The 18,486-nt window shown below is 38.9% G+C and overlaps 2 protein-coding genes across 2 annotated transcripts; both read left to right on the forward strand.

Moving 5' to 3' along the window:
• The first annotated feature begins 3,216 nt into the window (after nucleotides 1-3,216).
• Nucleotides 3,217-8,094, forward strand: ptcd2 (pentatricopeptide repeat domain 2). Its single transcript, XM_050053401.1, has 10 exons — nucleotides 3,217-3,346; nucleotides 4,412-4,504; nucleotides 4,603-4,732; nucleotides 4,964-5,081; nucleotides 5,191-5,269; nucleotides 5,357-5,448; nucleotides 6,275-6,388; nucleotides 6,491-6,565; nucleotides 6,661-6,774; nucleotides 7,012-8,094. The coding sequence occupies exons 1-10, from the start codon at nucleotides 3,217-3,219 to the stop codon at nucleotides 7,231-7,233; spliced, it is 1,167 nt and encodes a 388-aa protein (XP_049909358.1). The 3' UTR covers nucleotides 7,234-8,094.
• Nucleotides 8,095-8,199: 105 nt separating this feature from the next.
• On the forward strand, nucleotides 8,200-17,203 carry cacfd1 (calcium channel flower domain containing 1). Its single transcript, XM_050053404.1, has 5 exons — nucleotides 8,200-8,833; nucleotides 11,449-11,521; nucleotides 13,314-13,439; nucleotides 14,063-14,170; nucleotides 14,636-17,203. Exons 1-5 carry the CDS (start codon nucleotides 8,722-8,724, stop codon nucleotides 14,724-14,726), a joined length of 510 nt encoding a protein of 169 aa, XP_049909361.1. The 5' UTR covers nucleotides 8,200-8,721; the 3' UTR covers nucleotides 14,727-17,203.
• Nucleotides 17,204-18,486: the final 1,283 nt, after the last annotated feature.

Raw genomic sequence — 18,486 nt, forward strand, 5'->3', positions numbered from 1 at the left:
TCTAATTTTGTGTACCTTATTGTAAAGTGTTACCCTTTGAGCTAATATACTACACACCAGTAAGTGGAAAGCTTGTATATTTCCTTCCATATAGTATAACAAAACAAGTTATGTAATTGAGAGAGCATCCCCACTGTTTATACAAACCTAGCACGTAGCCATAGGTGTTTATGTACAAAATCAGTCAAGGCTGGCTATAGATGGAAGCTAACCTACTTAATTGTCTTTCAAGGACAGCGACTTTAGAACAGTAGCACACAGTCTGACACAATAATTGGTACCAGCTGTTTTTCTTTTTTTTTCTGTGCCAAAACTGTTTCAGCAGGGACATTTATTAATGATGATGGGACACCCCAGGCACTTTCCAAAACCAAAGGGAAGTGCACACAGGGATAAATCAAAGTAGATGCATCAGTCAGCAGAACCTGGCTGTTTGGGAAATCAAAGCCTGAGTGCTAAAATAGACCTCCCCTGCAAACAGTGTGATGTTTCCCTGTTGATTATTGCATTATTTGAGCAACTCAACAGGGACTGCCACCACCCTAAACCTTCAACCTGTAGCTTTAGATGAGCTGTATGTCGGATAACCTGTTTTTAAATTCATGCAAACACATGCATATGCACAGAGAGAGAAACCCGCAGAGACGCATACACCTTGCAGGATACTATAAATTATCCAAGGCCCCGCGTCTGATTGGCTGAGCAAGCAATCTCAGCTGGATGGGCTGAGATGTTGTTGCCAAGGCAACAGTGGGGAACACCCTGTCCCAGCCCTATTTCCTCTGTGCGAGATAGTCCATCTTAGGAGTTACTTAAAGAAGCGCTTTAATCATTGTAATGAACCTTCTCCAAACTCACTTCTCCAAATGGCTGTGGGTTTAGCAATTATGTTTTCACAGAAGTCTGTCTACCGCCTGCGGTGGAAAACCACATCTTATATCCTGTATGAAGAAACACGAGAAAGAGCATTAGATTCTGGGATTAAATTTAAATCTGGAAATTGAATCTTATATTTCAATATAGAGTTTAATTTCCACAGTATGGCCATCACAAAGAAAATGCAGCAGAGCTCCTGCGTGAGGACTTAAGTCCTTGGTTATGTAATGCAGCGCAGGTCAATGGGTACACCAACTGGTGGCAGGGTTTAGTGTTCATCGAGGCCTGAAGTGAGAGTAGAGGTGAATGTAAATCACTTTAAATGAAATGAGAGACCTACTTGTATCTTACATGTTTTACAACATAACATTTGAACCAAAAATAATCATTGTGAAAACAAGCTCAAAGGGTAATCCGATTTTGGCAAACCACAGCTACGGTATTTGTAACCATATTCAGATCTATTTTTAAAAAGGCACATTTTTATAGTTTCTTTTAATGCGTTTAGCCTTTATTTAACTCGAGAATCTCTTGTGACACATCATGAGACACTCATCTGACCTGTCCTGAGACCTGTCCAAAACAGCAGTGTAGTAGATCACAGTGTCACATAAAGAATTTACATCAAGGCATAGAGGAGAGAGTGTGACTATTCAAAGAGTAACATTCTTTACAGCACATGTTTTGCATATAGCATTTGAAGCTCTGATATGAGGCTTGTTAATTATCCAAGGAGCGTAGTGTATAGTGTTTTCATGCAGTTTTGCCAATTTCAGAACAAGAGAAAGCATTTCACAGAGGCACATACTGTACGGTGTGTACATAACTTACTTAGGCACAGTGTATACATGAATCTTCCGCTGTATAGGCCTGCTTCAGCACTCTAATGTTGATGGTTGCATGTCAAGGCCTGAAAAAGTATTTTCATTTGAAAATAAATGTCAGATTAATTGATTTAGGGTTAATAATGGCATAATTACAATATAGAGTGTCTTCCCTGTTGCAACACTTCAAGGGAGTATTTGCAATTGGAGCAGAAATTCAACACAACACAAATACAGACAATCTTAAACAGAGTAGTAAGTATTAATTTGAACAAAAGTGTTTACTTCCAACCAAAAGAGACAAAAGCAATGGACATCAGAGGTGTGCCTGGAAGATGTGGAGGTCTACTCATTCTCAATGAAAACATTCAGAATTCCTTTTTTATTTGATTAGATTCAAATGTAGCCTACTTTAATTGTCCAGAGTAGCCTGTGAGTACTGAGAAAATTAAATGCAGTTTAGCCACTGTGGAAGCCAATTTCTGCCAGTGTGATGTAAAAAAAAAAAAAAAATCCTGTAAGTAATGTAAATGAGAAACTTCCTCAAAATCAGTTGGTATCTCAAAATATTGAGTCTACTTCAGCATGCTCCATAAGTTTTGTTGCCTTTCAGTCTTTTGCAGTCAGATTTATTTTTTTAAAGCTTGCCTTGTGCTCCTAAAACCTGCCTGCGTGGTGAGTGCTCTTTTGAACTGTTAAATGTGACAGTTATTTTGAGATAAATCATTATTTTGAGAAAGTTCTTATAATCACAGTGGCATTAATGCACTTCCACAGCAATGGGCTTCATACAGCATCTTACCAGAAGTGCAAAAAGCAGGAGTGCAGAGTAATGTGCATCTGTGCAGTGGTAATACAGATAATAAATAACTTATTATAATAAAGTAGGGGGTAAATATTACTATGCAAAGATATGGACAGTATGAACAGTGTGACATGAATACATTATGTATTGTTTATAAATGTATGGTAATGGAAACCAATATTACTTAAAGACCAAACGTGCAAGTATCTGCATGTGTTTCTGTGTCTCGCACATTTATTACACATTATTATAATACATATTATTGGCTGCATTACTGTGTCCAAAACTGCCTCACAGCAGCAAGCTCATGAGACATGTTTAAAGTGCAGTGCAACAGCACCACCTGTAGGAATAGAGATTAACGCTTTTTTGCTGATAAAATGCTCATCCCGTTCAAACATGCAGCAAAAACTGATAAAAGCTTCATGTCATAGAGAAGAAATAAATGACGACAATACTAATGATGTAAAATTAAAACGCACTTTACTCCTGCGTCGGATTACGGTCGCTGCCATGTTGGAAGATACCAATTGTGTACTGCGTACTATAAAACATTTAAAACAAATAGCCACACACGCTGTCTTACTCGAATTAAAATATTCATCGATTACTAGTAGATTTTAAAAAAAAAATATTTTCTCCTACTCGGGCAGTAGTCGGCGTTTTTAAATTCTATAACATCTCCAGTAGCACCCCTTTGTTTTCACTTCAATGGTACAGTCAGTGGGCAATATGGCGCTGGCCAGGGTAGGTAGATGTTGTCGGTCGTTGGTACTTGAGCCCTCTAAAGGACTGTTTTGTGGTGTTTTACAGTCAGGCTGGACTGAAGGCTGCTTAGGAGGTAAGACAAAGAAACCCCGGCAATATGTTTCCTGTCTGATACTCAAATGGCTGATGAAACTGTCTGGTTTAACAGACAGAAGCTACATTAGCAACTTGTCAATAATCCACATGTGTACACAACTAACTACAGTAACTGAGTGTAAATGGCTTTAACAGCTCATAAAAATCCACCAAAACTCGGTTACCCGAAGGTTTTACTTGCAGGGTGTGCTGCATTTGTATGTTGGCTTTATAAAAACTAAAATAAGGCATATGGCATTGTAACTATTAGCTATCCAGCTGGCCTGAATAGCTGAGGCTGGACCAAGTAATTGCTTTGCAAGTCACAAGTAAGTCTCAAGTCTTTGCACTCAAGCCCCATATCAAGACTGACAAGTCTCGAGTCAAGTCCCAAGTCCTAAACTTTGACCTTCGAGTCCTAAATAAGTCAGACTCCTCACAAAATACAATGCTATGCAGAGTAATAATATATTAACTTTACAAGTGCTATTGAACTTAATTATAAAACAAGTAGGGCTGACATTGCACTTTCATAGCATGGTTAATAGCACTATTAACCACAACAGAATACAATACGTATGTTTTTGTGTTGTTACATCTATCAGATCTCATATTAAAAAAATGTATAACTCTCTCCTCGTGAATGTGTGAGACTGTTCTTTCTTAAAAGACATATTATGTTGTGGCATGCTTTGTTTTACGTCTCAATGAAATGTAAACATTAACGTGCATGTCACTAGATTCAAGAGATGAAGGGAAATCAACTGATCAGTGGCACAGTTTTTGAATAATTCTCAAGTCCAAGTGAAATCATGAGTCATTGGTGTTAAAGTCCAAGTCGAGTTGCATGTCTTCTCTTGATTTTGTTAAGTCAAGTCTAAAGATATCAGAATTGTCACTAAAGTCTGACTCAAGAACAAGTTTTGCAACTCAAGCACACACCTCTGCTAAATTATGATATGATGGCTTCTCAAGGGAGCACTTTTTTCCTTGAAATGGAGTCTAGTTTTACTACACAACACCACTGCATTTTTATAGTTATTGGCCACTGTCTTCTCTGCAGCTAAGAGACATCTATTGTCAGAGGATGTCATCAAACTACGAGACTTTCAACAAAGGAAGCTGGCTGTGGCTCACCGTGCCGTTGGAATGAAAGGTGAAGTAGTTTTTGTTGCTGGCTCTAAAGCTGCAGTTTTTGTTATGTGTTATGATACGTGCAGCAAGAACTCATATTTTTACATTGAATTTTTACAGGAAATTATATCGCGGAATTCAGTCAGAAGCTACAGAGGAATGAACTGATACTGAGAGATGAGCTGAAGCTTCTCCTTCACTTGTGCCACTCTGCAGATGACATGGTGATTGCCAGAGATGCCATTTCTAGGTATAGTACATCCTTTATTTAGTGTTATTTTACACACAAAGTTTTCATTTTCAACACAACAAATGTCAACTCATCCGCTGCTGTTTATCTGCAATGTGTTTCACAAACATTGGAATGAAGGAAATTAGATTCTCCCCACTTCTTAAAGCAAAAACACATGTCTTCAGTATGGCTATTTTCATGTAACAAGTATCTCATTTATGTTATGATCCTTTAATTTGCACTCACTAGGTATCATGCAGAGAACCGTAACTTGTTGTATGGAGATTTCAAGTTTGGTCCTCTGTTCATGAGACTGTGTTATGAACTGGATCTGGACGACTTAGCTGCCTCTACACTTACAGATAAGGTAAAACTCGATTATTGGAAAAGTGCTATTAGGGAGAAAAACAACAGGATTGATACTTTTCTAAGAGCTGTTTCAGACTGGTAACATTTTCTCTCCCATGTCTGATCAGAGTATGAGGGGATTTTTCCACGATGCAACTTCCTTTAACATCGGCATAGACATGTTATTCACTAAAGGCTCTTATGAACGTGAGTGACAGGTTAACCTTCCAGTGTTTTTTCTCCTGTGAAATTATTATCACGTGTGTCAAACATTCCAAACTTTGACTATTGCAGATGCCCTGGAGGTACTAAGAACCATGAGGAATCAAGGCGTGCCATTCAACAAAGACACAGTGACACTGGCGTCTGGCACCTGCTATAAGCTGGTAACATTTTAATGGGTTTATCTCTGAAGGAACAGTGTGTGAGATTTAGAGGGATTAGTGGCATCTAGTGGTGAGGATTGCAGATTGCAACCAGCTGAGACTTCTCCAGGTTAGAATTCCCCCAGTGTTCATTGTTCAGGAGGTTTTTACCAGGAGCCGAATCATCTGCAGAGGTGTCACTCCAAAACAAACAGATCATGGGATTAAAACCTCTACCACTGATCAAAGCAGTTTAATGTTTCAAATCAGTGTTTCTCTGATCCCATTAGCCCAGCACCTGCTAATGTATGTGTGCACATCTTTTTCATTTTGTGATTGAAGATCCAGATGTTCAAGAGGTTTTTAGCAGGAGCCTAATTATTAGAGGTCTGCTTCTCTCCAAAACAAGCTGACCTGGTGATTTAACCTGGAAAAAGCACTTGAACTTTAAAAAAAAAAAAAAGTGTTATTCTGACACTTACGTCGCAAAGAGGCCACTAACTATGGTGGTCAACACGAAAACACACATGTCCCTATCTAGACCCAGTGTTTGGTTTGTCCATTCTGGGCCACTGTAGAAACATGGCAGTGCAACATGGATCTGCTCCCTATGTAGATGTAAATGGCTTATTCTAACAAAAACACAGTTCTTATTTCAGGTGATTATACACTAAATAAAACATACTTATCATATTTGTTTCCATTTCTGCCAATATATCCTCATAAATCCTACACACTGGACCTTTAAAAAGTAAAGTCTATTTCAACATTACAGTCCCAAGGATTATAATTGTTTTAGGATGTAAAAAGTCTTTGCAGTCAGTTATTATTCTGTCTTTGTCATCAGAACACGGCTGAGTCCTACAGGATCTGCACTGCTCTGATAGAGGAGGAACAGGCCAAAGGGCACTTCATCCCCAGACATGCTTACTGCTTTGCTGTAGCATTAGCACTTCGACTGGTAAGTTATAACTTCTTCTATTTCTTTCATTCATGCAGAAAGATGTAGAGAATATTATAATATGTAATCAATAATCTGTTTTATCTTCCTTTTTTGTTCCAGAATGATGTAGAAAAGGCACAGTCATTGTATTCACAAATTATGAGCTCTGACAGCAGATTATGCCAAAATATAAAGGTAAGTGCTCATCATGTAACTGTAGTGTGTATTACTTCTTGCTGTTGTTGTTGTTGTTGTTAAACAATTAATATATTCTTTTTACTGTGATATAGGTTTTATTGCTAATAATGTCAGGAGCGGTGACAGATGCCATTTCCTTCCTGTCTGCAGCCACTGGACCTAAAAGCCCTTCTTTTGTGAGGAAGCCTGAATTTTCTCAGGAGGTGGTAAGTCAAACATTTGTCTGTTTGCTCAGTAACACAGATACTACTTATACTTAAAAGCTGAGGCAGGATAGCTGAGGATGCAGTAATTAAACTTTTGAACAAAGTATGATTTACTGGGATTGTTGATGAGAATATCTGTGAGGAGTACTTCTCACAAAAGTTAATACAAGCTATGGAGATGTATAAATCCCTGAAAAATTGCTTGGTAGTTCAGTGGCCTCTTGTGACGTGTTTCAGGTGGATTTGCTGCTCTTGCGGAGCGAGGACGGGCCGCACATGATGAAAGTGGAGCAGATAGTGAGTGATCTCGAGCAAGCCGATCAGGTGACCCAGCAGACCCTCGATAGCATGCTCTGCTACACACCCACAGGGAAGAGGAAACCATTTCCAATAATGGAGGGGAGGAGGACCAGCCGAAGGACTCTGAAGCCACTGCAGTCCACTCTGCTGTCAGAGTGAGAGAAGTCGTGTGCAAAGCCTGCTGTTAAGGGTCTAACATGAGGCTGTATGCAAACCGACAAAAAACACTAACTCTGGCTAGAGTAGACTTTGTCACGATTACTTTTATCTACCTCTCCGTGAACACAGAGTCACCCCTCTGCAGAGTGGACTTTTGTCCCTTTTTTGTCATCCCTATTTAAAATTTGAGGTCACAGTTCATGTTTGTGCAACAAACACTTTAACAGAAAGCTGTGCAATGAGGGATTTGGGGAGAAAGTGTTGTATGTAAGTGTGAATGAGTGATTAAAGGTTATATGGGATGTTTAATAATGAAATAAGATTATTTTTCTTACTTTTGTTGTGTGGGGATGCTGGTGAAGTCAGGGTTGTGTTTCCATGTTTAAAGGATAGGTTCAAAATTATTCAAGTCTGTCTTAAAACAGCAGCCAGGTATGTTTATGTTAATTGCAGTATGTTTTGCAAGCTGTAGTCACACCTCCTGTTCATACTGGCCGTTCAGCGGTTTCAAGAAAAATATATTCCAGAGTTATTTGAAACACAGTTCCCGTTTTTGTTATTTTTCTTCCAGGGAGACACAGAGTGGGTTCTGTACTAAAAGGAGACTTTGAACATGATTGATTAACCCAGACTGCCATTAATAAAAAGAAACAAGAGCAGTTTGTTTTTCTTATGAAAACATTTAAAATAATACTTAGATATATTCTCATTAATTCAGAAAAACAGGGTTTTTTCTCAAGTGAATGCATTATGCTGCCATACTTCTCTGTGACTCAAACTTAATGTAAAGCACAAACACCTGTCACGTTATCATTTCCATCCATATTCAGATATTAAAATCTCAGAAACTGCTGCTCCCAAGCTTTTCATCTGTATCCTGTGATAACCACAAGTGTGTAGTAAAATATATTCATTACAACCCCAAAATCTGCTGATAAGAACACATGTAAACAAACCATGACGCACTTCAAATCCCTCCCACAATGCACCGCTGACATCGGCTGGGGCAGCCACGGAGGAGAACAACGGAGCAGCGACTTGGACCAAACCCACGACTGGATAGTGTAGAGTCGTAAAAAACTGTAAAGGAAATACTTTTTGTTCAATTATAAGGTTACCAGAGGGTTTAGGACGGATGCAGCGGTGATATCCACTCACAGCAGCAGCTGGGTGGCGGTGCTCTTTAGCATCAGCTAGCCGGTTAGCTGGTGCTAACAGACGGGGGGAGCTGTTGGTAACATCAGCCGAGCTGGCTCCAACAACAACAGACAAAGGAAAGACAAGATATAAATTGCTTAAAAGTTTAAATTACATCACATATCACTGACAGGGACCGCTGTGTGGTCAGAAGCACGGAAGCAGGTTAGCAGTTAGTTTGTTGAGGCCAGCGTTAGCTAAGTTAACTTAGCTATTGTTGAGTCGTATCAGGCTCGACATCTGTAAATACTGGATTTGGGTAGCTTTAGCTAATACAGCAAGGAAAACACAATGAGCACCGAGGCGGAGACTGCAGCGTCTACTAAAGCCACTCCGGAGGATGATGGCATGACATGGTGGTACCGATGGCTCTGCAAAATAGCTGGAGTCTTGGGAGGAATATGTAAGTAGTTGTTAAAGTCTTTCTTTTGTCACTTGATGAGTAAATCAATGATAAGCCGCTACCTACATGTACAGTAAAAACAGCGGAGTGTGCTGTGTGCCAGTATACAATCATATAACTTTGTGCAATTTTCTATAACAGTGAAGTGACTTTATTATCTTGTGAGCACACTTTCATGCAGTTTGTGTGTACTCCTCTGCATTACCCGCATTAATATGAGGGTTAGAGGTGATACAGGACAGAAATGGCATCAGATTACTATTTTTAAAAAAATCATGTTTTTGACTGTGTATAAACCTCACTTCAGCTGCTCAGCCACGCCAGACAAAAGCTTTGCCCCAGCCCATTGTCCTCTCATTGCAGCAGGCACTGCACCGCCTGTTTGCATAGCTTGCTCATTCCATAACAGCCTGTTATTCCTAGATTAAAACTGTGTCATATGAACACCCATAGTCCACAGGAGGTACAGTTACCCTTTGGCTCAGGAGTTCAGTGGGAGAAAGAAGTGGGTTTACTGCTGGCTTTGCAGTTTTCCAGCAGCATTGCAGCCCTCCTGTCTCTCCCTCTCTCTATCCTTCTCTCCTTCACAGTGACACCAGAGTCCCAGTGCCTGTATCACATTAACCACCTGGGGCACTGCATATTCAATGGGCTTTGTATTATTAAGGAGGCTGGATGGTCTAAAGGAGCAGGATATGCTACATAGCTTTTCCACTGTTTGTGGCAGTGTGGGCTTGTCTGGCCTGAGAGCTCACACAGACATTAGATATTTACCCTGTCTTCTCACTGAGGAGTTTCAGTCTGAAACTGCTGTACAGTCTTCAGTCTCAAATGCAAAAGATCATACTTGGTTTTGGTGTATTAACTGGCACTCAGAAGGTTTAACAAACAGTGTTTTAGCATTTGGTTGAGTATCAAACAGTGTGTGCCATTCAGACATAACACAGAATTATTAATTAGAAATAATACACATTGGTAAATTAAAAGGTATTTGTGACTTATTGTGAGATGAAAGAGAGAAATGTTAATGGTGCTTTTTGACATCTTTTCTTCTCACTTGTGAAAGAAATAGGCCTTCACCTCATGTGTTAATTGGTCTTTCTCACATTTTGGCTTGTTCAAGCAGGAATAGCACAGGTGTAACAAACAGCATCAATAACTGCTTTGTTCTAGAGATGCAGCTTTTGGATCGACATTGAATTAATCTGCTATTTTGATAATTTTTTCCTTTTTTTGCACAAAAGATCCAAATGCACACAAATTTCAGCCTCTAGTCTATTCTGGTTCCAAGTGGCATGAATATTTGCACGTTTCCATGATACCTACGATTCCTTCAACAATAATGACGTGAATAATTTTTCAAAAGTGTTTGGACTTCTGGTTGGAGAAAACAGACCATGTAAAGATTTTACCTAAGTCTCTGGGAAATTGTGTTGGTCACTATTTGCTGATATTTTACTGTCTAAACAGTTAATTGAGAAAATAATTGCCAGATTAATTGATAGGGAAAAAGTGTACCCTCAAAGCTGACGTAATTGTCTTTTGTCTGTCATACATTTAAAATAAGCCATAAAGGCGCTACAGCAGATAAATCTCACGTGTTGTACAGTTAATTGCTTTATGTCAGTGTGAATACTTTTATACATTGAGTGGCATGATAGGTTGATTTACCGCTGCTGTGGGCATTGCTTTAGCTGACACACTTGAACAGTGCGTGATGTTGTATCACACATTATGTCAGAGGCTTCCATTAATTCCTACATGTAGAATGTTAACATGAATATTTCACAGTTTTTGCACGACTTTTGAACACACCTCAAGCTGTGTATGTTAAGCTCATCTCATATTGCAGTAGACAGTAGATAATCAGATACTGGATTTAAGTAGGTCCCACTGGACCTGTGTGTCGGGGGTTCAGACAGAACGACGGAACACAAATCATAGCCACGGCAAAAATAAAAAGATGTAATTATTTTTTTTTTTTTTATTTTTTTTTTTTAAAAAAAGGCCCCAATTGAAAATGCTCAGATTATTATGAAAGAAATCTTGTGCATGAAAAATGTAGCCTGCTTTGATTTTTACACAGTGGTTTCAAATTTGATCTGGGTTATTAATTTTCAGCCCAAATATGCTTTATAATAGCTGTTACATCTAGATATGAGAGCTAGGTTCATTTTATTTTTTATTTAAGCGTTTTTGGGTTTTTTTAGACATTTTGAAATTGCTGTGGGCATATAGCCAAAGGTTGTCATGTGCTGCTCTTGAAGGACATTTCTGTGTGTTCATGCGTGGCACATTTTCATCCACATACTGTACATGCTCCATACGTTCCACATTGCTGATTTTATTATGCTGTTTAGAGTGCACAGGCAGTTCTAATCTGGAGCACATAAATACAAACTTAGAGTGTAACTATTGTACCTTTAAAAAGCGAAGTGACTGAGCTGGATCTCTTTTAACAACCACATTGGTAATCCAACAATCTACTCTGGGATATTTCACATTTAAAATTGCCAATAGCTAATGGTCAGGCTTGATAATATTAGAATCTGTCATATGTCTTATATTAATAACAGCTTTTTTGCCTTTGCTTTTCTCTTGTCCAAACCATGCAGCCTGCGCCATCTCAGGAGTGTGGAACTGCGTCACTGTGAACCCGTTAAACATTGCAGCTGGAGTATGGATGGTGTAAGTCTTAAACACTTGTTATGCTCACTTAAATGTAGCACGCATAAATGAGCTCAGTTCACATTCTTAGGCCAAGGCACTTTTATATGCTGTTGGTATACAGGAGCAAAAACAATAAACAGGCTATAAAACCACTTCTTTAGACTATGCAAAGTGCTGTATTTTATTGTTTATTTAAACTGGTCCATTTCACTTTTACAATGCACAGTGAAAGTGTTTTTTTAAACAGCTTGATAATCATTTAATCTAGTTTAATGTTTCCACTGCTGTTTGGTGTCTGCAGGTGTCACTGTCACAGTTACAGATACAGATTTGAGCTGGTTGTAGACAAGTTTTACTCAACATCTACTTTAAGTCACATATAAACTAGTGTAAATATAAATGATCTATCAGAGTTTCGCTGTGCAGATTTACAGTCATATGTATCTCATGCATTAGCCACTTACATTACCTTTTAATTTACATTCCTCTGTTTGTACATACAGTATTATCTTACATTGATAGTGAGCAGTAGTCTCATGTAGCCATGTCGCCACAATTACTGCTCAAATGACAGAGGTGTGGAGAAATTCAAAGACTGCAGTGATTTGCTCAGAATTTGATGCTGCATTGACAGCTGAGCGCTAATGTTAGAAATAAAGACTGATATATAAGAAGTAAAATCAAGACAGTCAGCCTTTTGTATTCTTTACACCAGATCACACCAGAATCAAAGGAGCCTTTTAGAGCTGAAATGAGTAGTTGATGAAACAGTGAGTTGATTGACAGCAAAGAAACCAGAAACCATCTCAATCGATGATTGAGTAGTGATTTTTCAAGAACAAATGCACTGTTAAAGTTCCTCAAATGTAAGGACTTGCGGCTGGTCTGTGTCACATATGCTAATTATAATATTTCAAGGTTTTGGACTGTTGTGTTGGAGGAAACAGGACATTTGGACACTCAACTTGGTCTTTGGGGAAGGCAACAGACATTAACTTTTGTCACTATTTTCTGACATTTTTTAGAAAATCTAATCAATCAATCAATAAAATAAGTGCATGTTGATTGATAATTAGAAAAAGATTATTATTAGTTGCAGCCCTGGAGCCTTTTCAGTTTCTCCAGAAATAACATTTTGTGTAACAATAGGGATTAAAATGCCATAATCAAACACTGTCCCCTACCAACTGTCAACATCTCCACAGATTAAGAAAAAAGACCGAATACCAGATGCAGCTGTGGCCACACTGTCAGCCAAACTGACATCATGCCAGTTTTATATCACTTACTGATGAAACAGTTAATCAATGAACAGAAAATTAATCAGCAACAATTTGACAGTTGATTTATTGTTTAAGTCAATTTTCTAGAAGAACTGGCAACTATTCAATGGTTCCAGCCTCTTCATTGTGAGGATTTGCTGCTTTTCTTTTATGTGAGAGTAAAGTAAATGTGCTTGGGTTTGAGACTGTTAGTTGGACAAAACTTGACATTTGAAGACATTTCTTTTCCTTCAGAAAAACAATTCATCAGGAAAATAGTTGGCAGATTAATCGATTATTAAAATAACACTTAGTTGCAGTCCAACCTCCACTAACCAGCTCACCGTCCAAACCTTCTTGCTGTTTCTATGACAGTAAACACGTGAGCACTTGTGCTCCAGCCCAATTTGAAAACCTTGAATAATGACAATGACAGCATAATGGGTCTTTTCTACAGTGTTCAAATTTCTCCAGACGTGAGTTGTGCAGTATTTGAAATGGAAAAGATAATTCACCGCTGTGTTTGTGTCCTCCCCTCCTGTCTCAAGGTTGAACGCCTTCGTGCTGTTCCTATGTGAAGTCCCATTCTGTTGCCAGTTCATAGAGTTTGCCAATGCAGTAGCAGCCCGTGCAGACAAACTGAAACCTTGGCAGAAAGCCTTCTTCTACTGTGGGTGAGAACAACTATGCATTGTATACAGTTTGTGTCAGGGGAGGATGTACGTCACTGTATGAAAAATACCAGTTTTGGAATGTGAATTTATGATGGTTATTAATTATCATTGCATAAGCCGTTGGATAAACTTTTAGGAATGTAGGTCTTTTATCTCTAGTGTGTACTTCAAGCTGTGGTTGGTAACTTTTTACAACAATAACTTCTCGTCTTATTTGCTGAAACTGTCACTTTGTTTACACAGTATTACATGAGACAGATGCTCTGTGAAAAAAATCAGGTTCCTCCTCTTCGTATGCTTCTAATAGCATTTGCAAAAATCCACCCCACGTGAACAAAAAGAACCAATCAGAGCTGAGAAGTCTCTAACACAGCTGTTAGTCACTGCTTGTAAATTGCTGTCAAACTGTCAAACTCGGCAGCGCTGATCAGATATGAGTCAAGATTCTGTTTCTCGCCTTAAATGTTTTCAGAAACGTATTTTAATGTACTGTTTAGCTGTAAAATGAGAAAGTTAGAGAAAGTGATGGCTTCAGCAAATATGACCAAAAGTCATTTTATAAACAACTGTAGCTTTCATGTGATTCACTGACTTGTTTTTGTCCCTTCTTGTCTCATTTTCAGGATGGCTCTGTTTCCCATATTCTTGAGTTTCTCCTTTACAACCTTGTTTGGAAATGCCATCGCCTTCGCTACAGGAGTTCTGTACGGCCTTGCCTCTTTAGGCAAAAAGTAAGATGTCTTTTTGTAGCTAGTCACATGGAATAACGTAATATAAGCTCTTATGAAGCGTCAGAAAAATGCCAGCTATTTTGTGTAACAATTTATTATCAGTATCTGTTTGAATGAAAGCTGTACAATACAGACATTTTGTAATTACTCATATCTCTTTATGTGTCACTCATAAAAACACTCCTCTAAAAGGTTACGTTAAAACAGACTCCCATTAAAAGCAGTATCCCACATTCTAATCAGTTAATAAGATTTTTATTTTATGTGTCTAACAACCCTAATGAGTGCCTTTATTCATGCAAATTAACTTCTGACAAGGTGAGCCGTGTAATAACCTCGCAATTAACATTGTCATCCCTTCCTGTCTTACCCGCTTTGCCTTTGTTTCTACCCACCTCTCCTTCGTCATAACTTTTTATTACCCTCCCTCTCTCGCTTCCTGTCTTCCTTTTCTTTCCTTCTCAGGGGAGATGCGGTGACTTATGCCAGACTGCAGCATCAGAAACAGGGCGATGAAGAGAGGATGACAGAAACGGCAAACGGGGCTCCGGAGTGAGGCACCTGCCCGTCCACCCTCCTCTTCCCCTCTTCAGTTCTTTCTGTCCTCCATCCATCCTGCCTCTCCCTCCATGCTCCTTCCCTCATTTCTGTCACCCCATGATCCTGGTACTGAGTTTATTTATTGACTTTAACTGCTGCATTCTCGTTGTCCTGACCTAATAGTATCCACACAGATTGACGTTGGATTCAGTCCATTATTTGGTACCTGGCGTGTAAATGGAGATAGTGTTAATTTGTTTTTATGATTTTGAACCTTCCCATGGGTTGTATTTATCATTTGTTCCCCTTTGTTGTTTGTTGCTGCTGTCAGTTGTACACTTTATTTTGGCAGGAAAAATTGTGAGGTACATCTTTTTAGCCCAAGAGCCTTTAAGGAAATCCGAAAATTAATGTGATTGTAAAATGTATATAATTGACTTCAGGTTATTCACTACCCCCTCCTCTCATTTCTCAGTTTGTACATCCTTTTCTTGCCTCCTTTCCTCACATCTTAATCCCTCCCACCGGAGAGATGAGCGGAGGGGGCAAGGAAAAGACACAAGGAATGAGGCATCAGGCATTAAAGAGATGAGACATCACCGCTTTGGAGCCGTCACTTTAAAGCGACAATTAAATATGACGTGCGGCCAGCTGCATCATCAGCTGTGTGTGTCACACCTCCTTTATGCATCATGGGTGCCAAAAAGACTTATGCAAGGTATACATCTCCGCGTCCTAGCTCATAGCTCCTCCAGAAAGCTTCCTCTCTCCTCGAGATGTATTTAGAAATTGAGACATCCTTCAAGATAGCACACTGAGATTGACTTCCAGGTCGCAGGCAGGAGGCAGGAGGATGGAGGAGAGAGGAGGCACAAAACAGAGAAATGAGAAGACTTTGAGGCTGTGATTCAGACTTGTCTGACTGAGAGAGTAGAGTGGGTAAAGACAAGTCAGTGATAAAATGAGCTTTAGACTTTTGCGATTAATTCAAAGAACCTGTTTTACTCAGTGAACATAATTGATAAAACCAACTAAGGTACAAGTGCAAGCTAGTGCTACAAGAGCTCTGTTTCCATGTATGATTGAGAGTCTTATTAAATTTTATTCTTATATTTAGTGAAAGAAACGGCTTGACTTTTTAAAACCATTCGGACTGACAGTTACCGCCACAGATATGTAAATAGCCTCAAGTGTTTCCTAAAGTGTGTTCCCTGTATTTGAGCTCTAAAATGTACTCTTATTGGACTACTTTTGAGTAAAGAAGTGATTTTAGTATTGAAGTATTGAAGCGACTAAGCAGACAAACTCTGACTTGCAGCCTGAATGCATTTTTAAACATACATAGGCATTAGGGATACTTTAAACATACATTGGGGAATGTATCTGGTATACCCAAAGATAGAGACAGTTTATGCTTTCATTTATTTCATTTTTTCTTCAGTTGCTCAGCAGAGGCATTCCTGCACTAAACTTTTGGTAGCATGGACTCTGGTATAGAGGGAATGTCATTAAAAGCTTTAAGTGCATGTGTCAGCTTGTTTACGTATGGTCCCTCATGATCAAGCAGCCGGTAGCTAAGTTGTGGCTGCAGATTTTGTGGTACATGATGTCATGGAAAAACTGGAACGTGCGCTTGTTTGTTCTGATTTTTTTTAAAACATGTTGCACCTTTTTTTTTTTTTTTTTTTTTGTTCGAGAATCTCTTACTGAATTTTTGCTGTGTTTATTATGAGTCTTAATTAGTACACACTACCAAACCCCATGGAAAATTGAATGAGGGGAAGTGTCTTGATTCAGGGACTAATTGGTCTGTATCCCACACAATCACCAGAGCCATGGTTTGCCTTTGTCACTCAAATGAGGTATGCAGTGGTCTGCAATGTACGATTTGTGTTTGTGCTGTTTTGTTGCCTTGTCTCTGTTGTGTCATCGGTAATAAGGATGCTTTGGGAATAACTGTTTACACGTACCTCTTACAGCTGTTTCCATCCTTAGTCTATTACTGGCTGGTCAGTGACTGAGTGGATTATTCACACATTACCACCAGCTCTCAGGTATCATACTCAACAATGCACAGCGTAAAATAAGTAGTTTATGCATAGATCATAGATGTATGGTAACTAGCATAAGCATGACTATGAAATGTAATATCATTTGAACTGACAGAAAAGCATTTGTGTAGCACTGAAAACGTGCACAACCAGCGTTCACAAGTGATGAAACACTACATGCACACCAGCAGTATGCTACAGTCGGACACTACACACTCTTACACTACAGCTTTAACAAGATGTAAAAACAAAAAACACTGCTTTCCTTCCCCACATCTATCCATCTATCCATCCAGTTTTATTTTATGTATCCAGGACTGCTGTGAATTGATTGACTTTCCATCAGCAGGTGTTGAGTGCATATTTTTGCTGTAAGGGATATGTGTATAATGTGTGTTGTGCTGTGAATCCTGATCCTGTGAATTAAACAAACTTGCTACTATGATGGTGTTGGCTTCCTAATTTTTTGTCTTGGTTTTATTTTTATATGTGGCAGCAATAGCCGTAGCCGTAGCCGGAGGCGTTATGTTTTTGGGTTGTCCGTCGTCCGTTCGTCCATCTGTCCCATTTTCATGAACATGATATCTCAAGTACATCTAGAGAGAATTTCGTCAAATTTGGCACAACAGCCGCTCGGACACGACGATAAGCTGATTAGATTTTGGAGGTTAGAGGTAAAGGTTACTGTGACCTCATCTGTCTCATTCTTGTGAGCACAATTTCTCTAGAACAGCTTGAGGGATTTTTTTTTTTTAATTTGGCACAAACATTCACTTGGACTCTGATGAAGTGATTATATTTTGGTGGTCAAAGGTCAAGGTCACTGTGACCTTGCATCCATCTTTTTCCTGTAGATGGGATATGCCAATAACCCCCTGGAGAAAATGTCTTCAAATGTGACTCAAACATCCACTTGGACTCAACAATGATGTGATTAGATTTTGGAGGGCAAAAGCCAAGGTCACTGTCATCTGGCATCAGTCTCATTCTCGTGAACACAAAATCTCAAGAATACCCTAAAGAAAATTCTTTTAATTTGGCACAAACGTCCACTTTGAGTCATAGATGAACTGATTAGAATTATAATTCTATTTTTTTTATTGAGTGGTATCCAATGGGCCAAGTTTATGTTGTGGCCTGTTAGTAGCTCGTAGCACCATAAGCCTCTGCATTAACTAGGCTAAATCCCCTACGCCAGTGATACTCAATTTACAGCTCATGGGCCAAATGTGGTCCTTGATGGGGTGCCAGGTGGCCAGCTGACCATTTTCTAATTCACAACAAAAATAAAATGATTCACACTTGGATTTTTTTATTCATATTTTTAGTATTTTGAATGTAAATAACTTGCCAAAATTTAACTTAAATATGCAGGGGAGGCCCCCCTGCACCCTCAACAGAGGTCCAGGTGATTCATTGTTATTAATGTTTGTTTAATGGCCTCTGGCTAAGATTGAATATCCCTGCCCTACACCCTAAAAACAAACAAAATATTTTACCAGTACTACCTGTGACAGAAGCGTTAGCTTGAAGTACTGCAGTACCAATAAAATGTCAAAGCACGGTTGTAGGCCATTGTTCTCAAATGAAAAGTTTCGCTAACTTATATATTCAAGTTTCTGTTATTTATGAAAATGTAATAGATGAAGTTAGCATAATTTCACTGCTTAAATACAGATAAGTAAGTAAAGCTGTTACACTTCAATCTGCTGAAGCACCCTGGAA

Source organism: Epinephelus moara, chromosome 9, assembly GCF_006386435.1.
Source record: "Epinephelus moara isolate mb chromosome 9, YSFRI_EMoa_1.0, whole genome shotgun sequence".
In the NCBI taxonomy this organism is placed as follows: domain Eukaryota; kingdom Metazoa; phylum Chordata; class Actinopteri; order Perciformes; family Serranidae; genus Epinephelus; species Epinephelus moara.

What these genes read in the sequence shown, in the direction of transcription:
- cacfd1 (XM_050053404.1), top strand. Translation starts at nt 8,722, where the DNA reads ATGAGCACCGAGGCGGAGACTGCAGCGTCTACTAAAGCCACTCCGGAG. An exon ending in TGGAGTCTTGGGAGGAATAT is followed by an intron (nt 8,834 to 11,448) that starts GTAAGTAGTTGT and finishes CAAACCATGCAG; the next exon opens with CCTGCGCCATCTCAGGAGTG. An exon ending in GCAGCTGGAGTATGGATGGT is followed by an intron (nt 11,522 to 13,313) that starts GTAAGTCTTAAA and finishes TCCTGTCTCAAG; the next exon opens with GTTGAACGCCTTCGTGCTGT.
- ptcd2 (XM_050053401.1), top strand. Translation starts at nt 3,217, where the DNA reads ATGGTACAGTCAGTGGGCAATATGGCGCTGGCCAGGGTAGGTAGATGT. An exon ending in GCCAGAGATGCCATTTCTAG is followed by an intron (nt 4,733 to 4,963) that starts GTATAGTACATC and finishes TGCACTCACTAG; the next exon opens with GTATCATGCAGAGAACCGTA. An exon ending in TAGCATTAGCACTTCGACTG is followed by an intron (nt 6,389 to 6,490) that starts GTAAGTTATAAC and finishes TTTTTGTTCCAG; the next exon opens with AATGATGTAGAAAAGGCACA.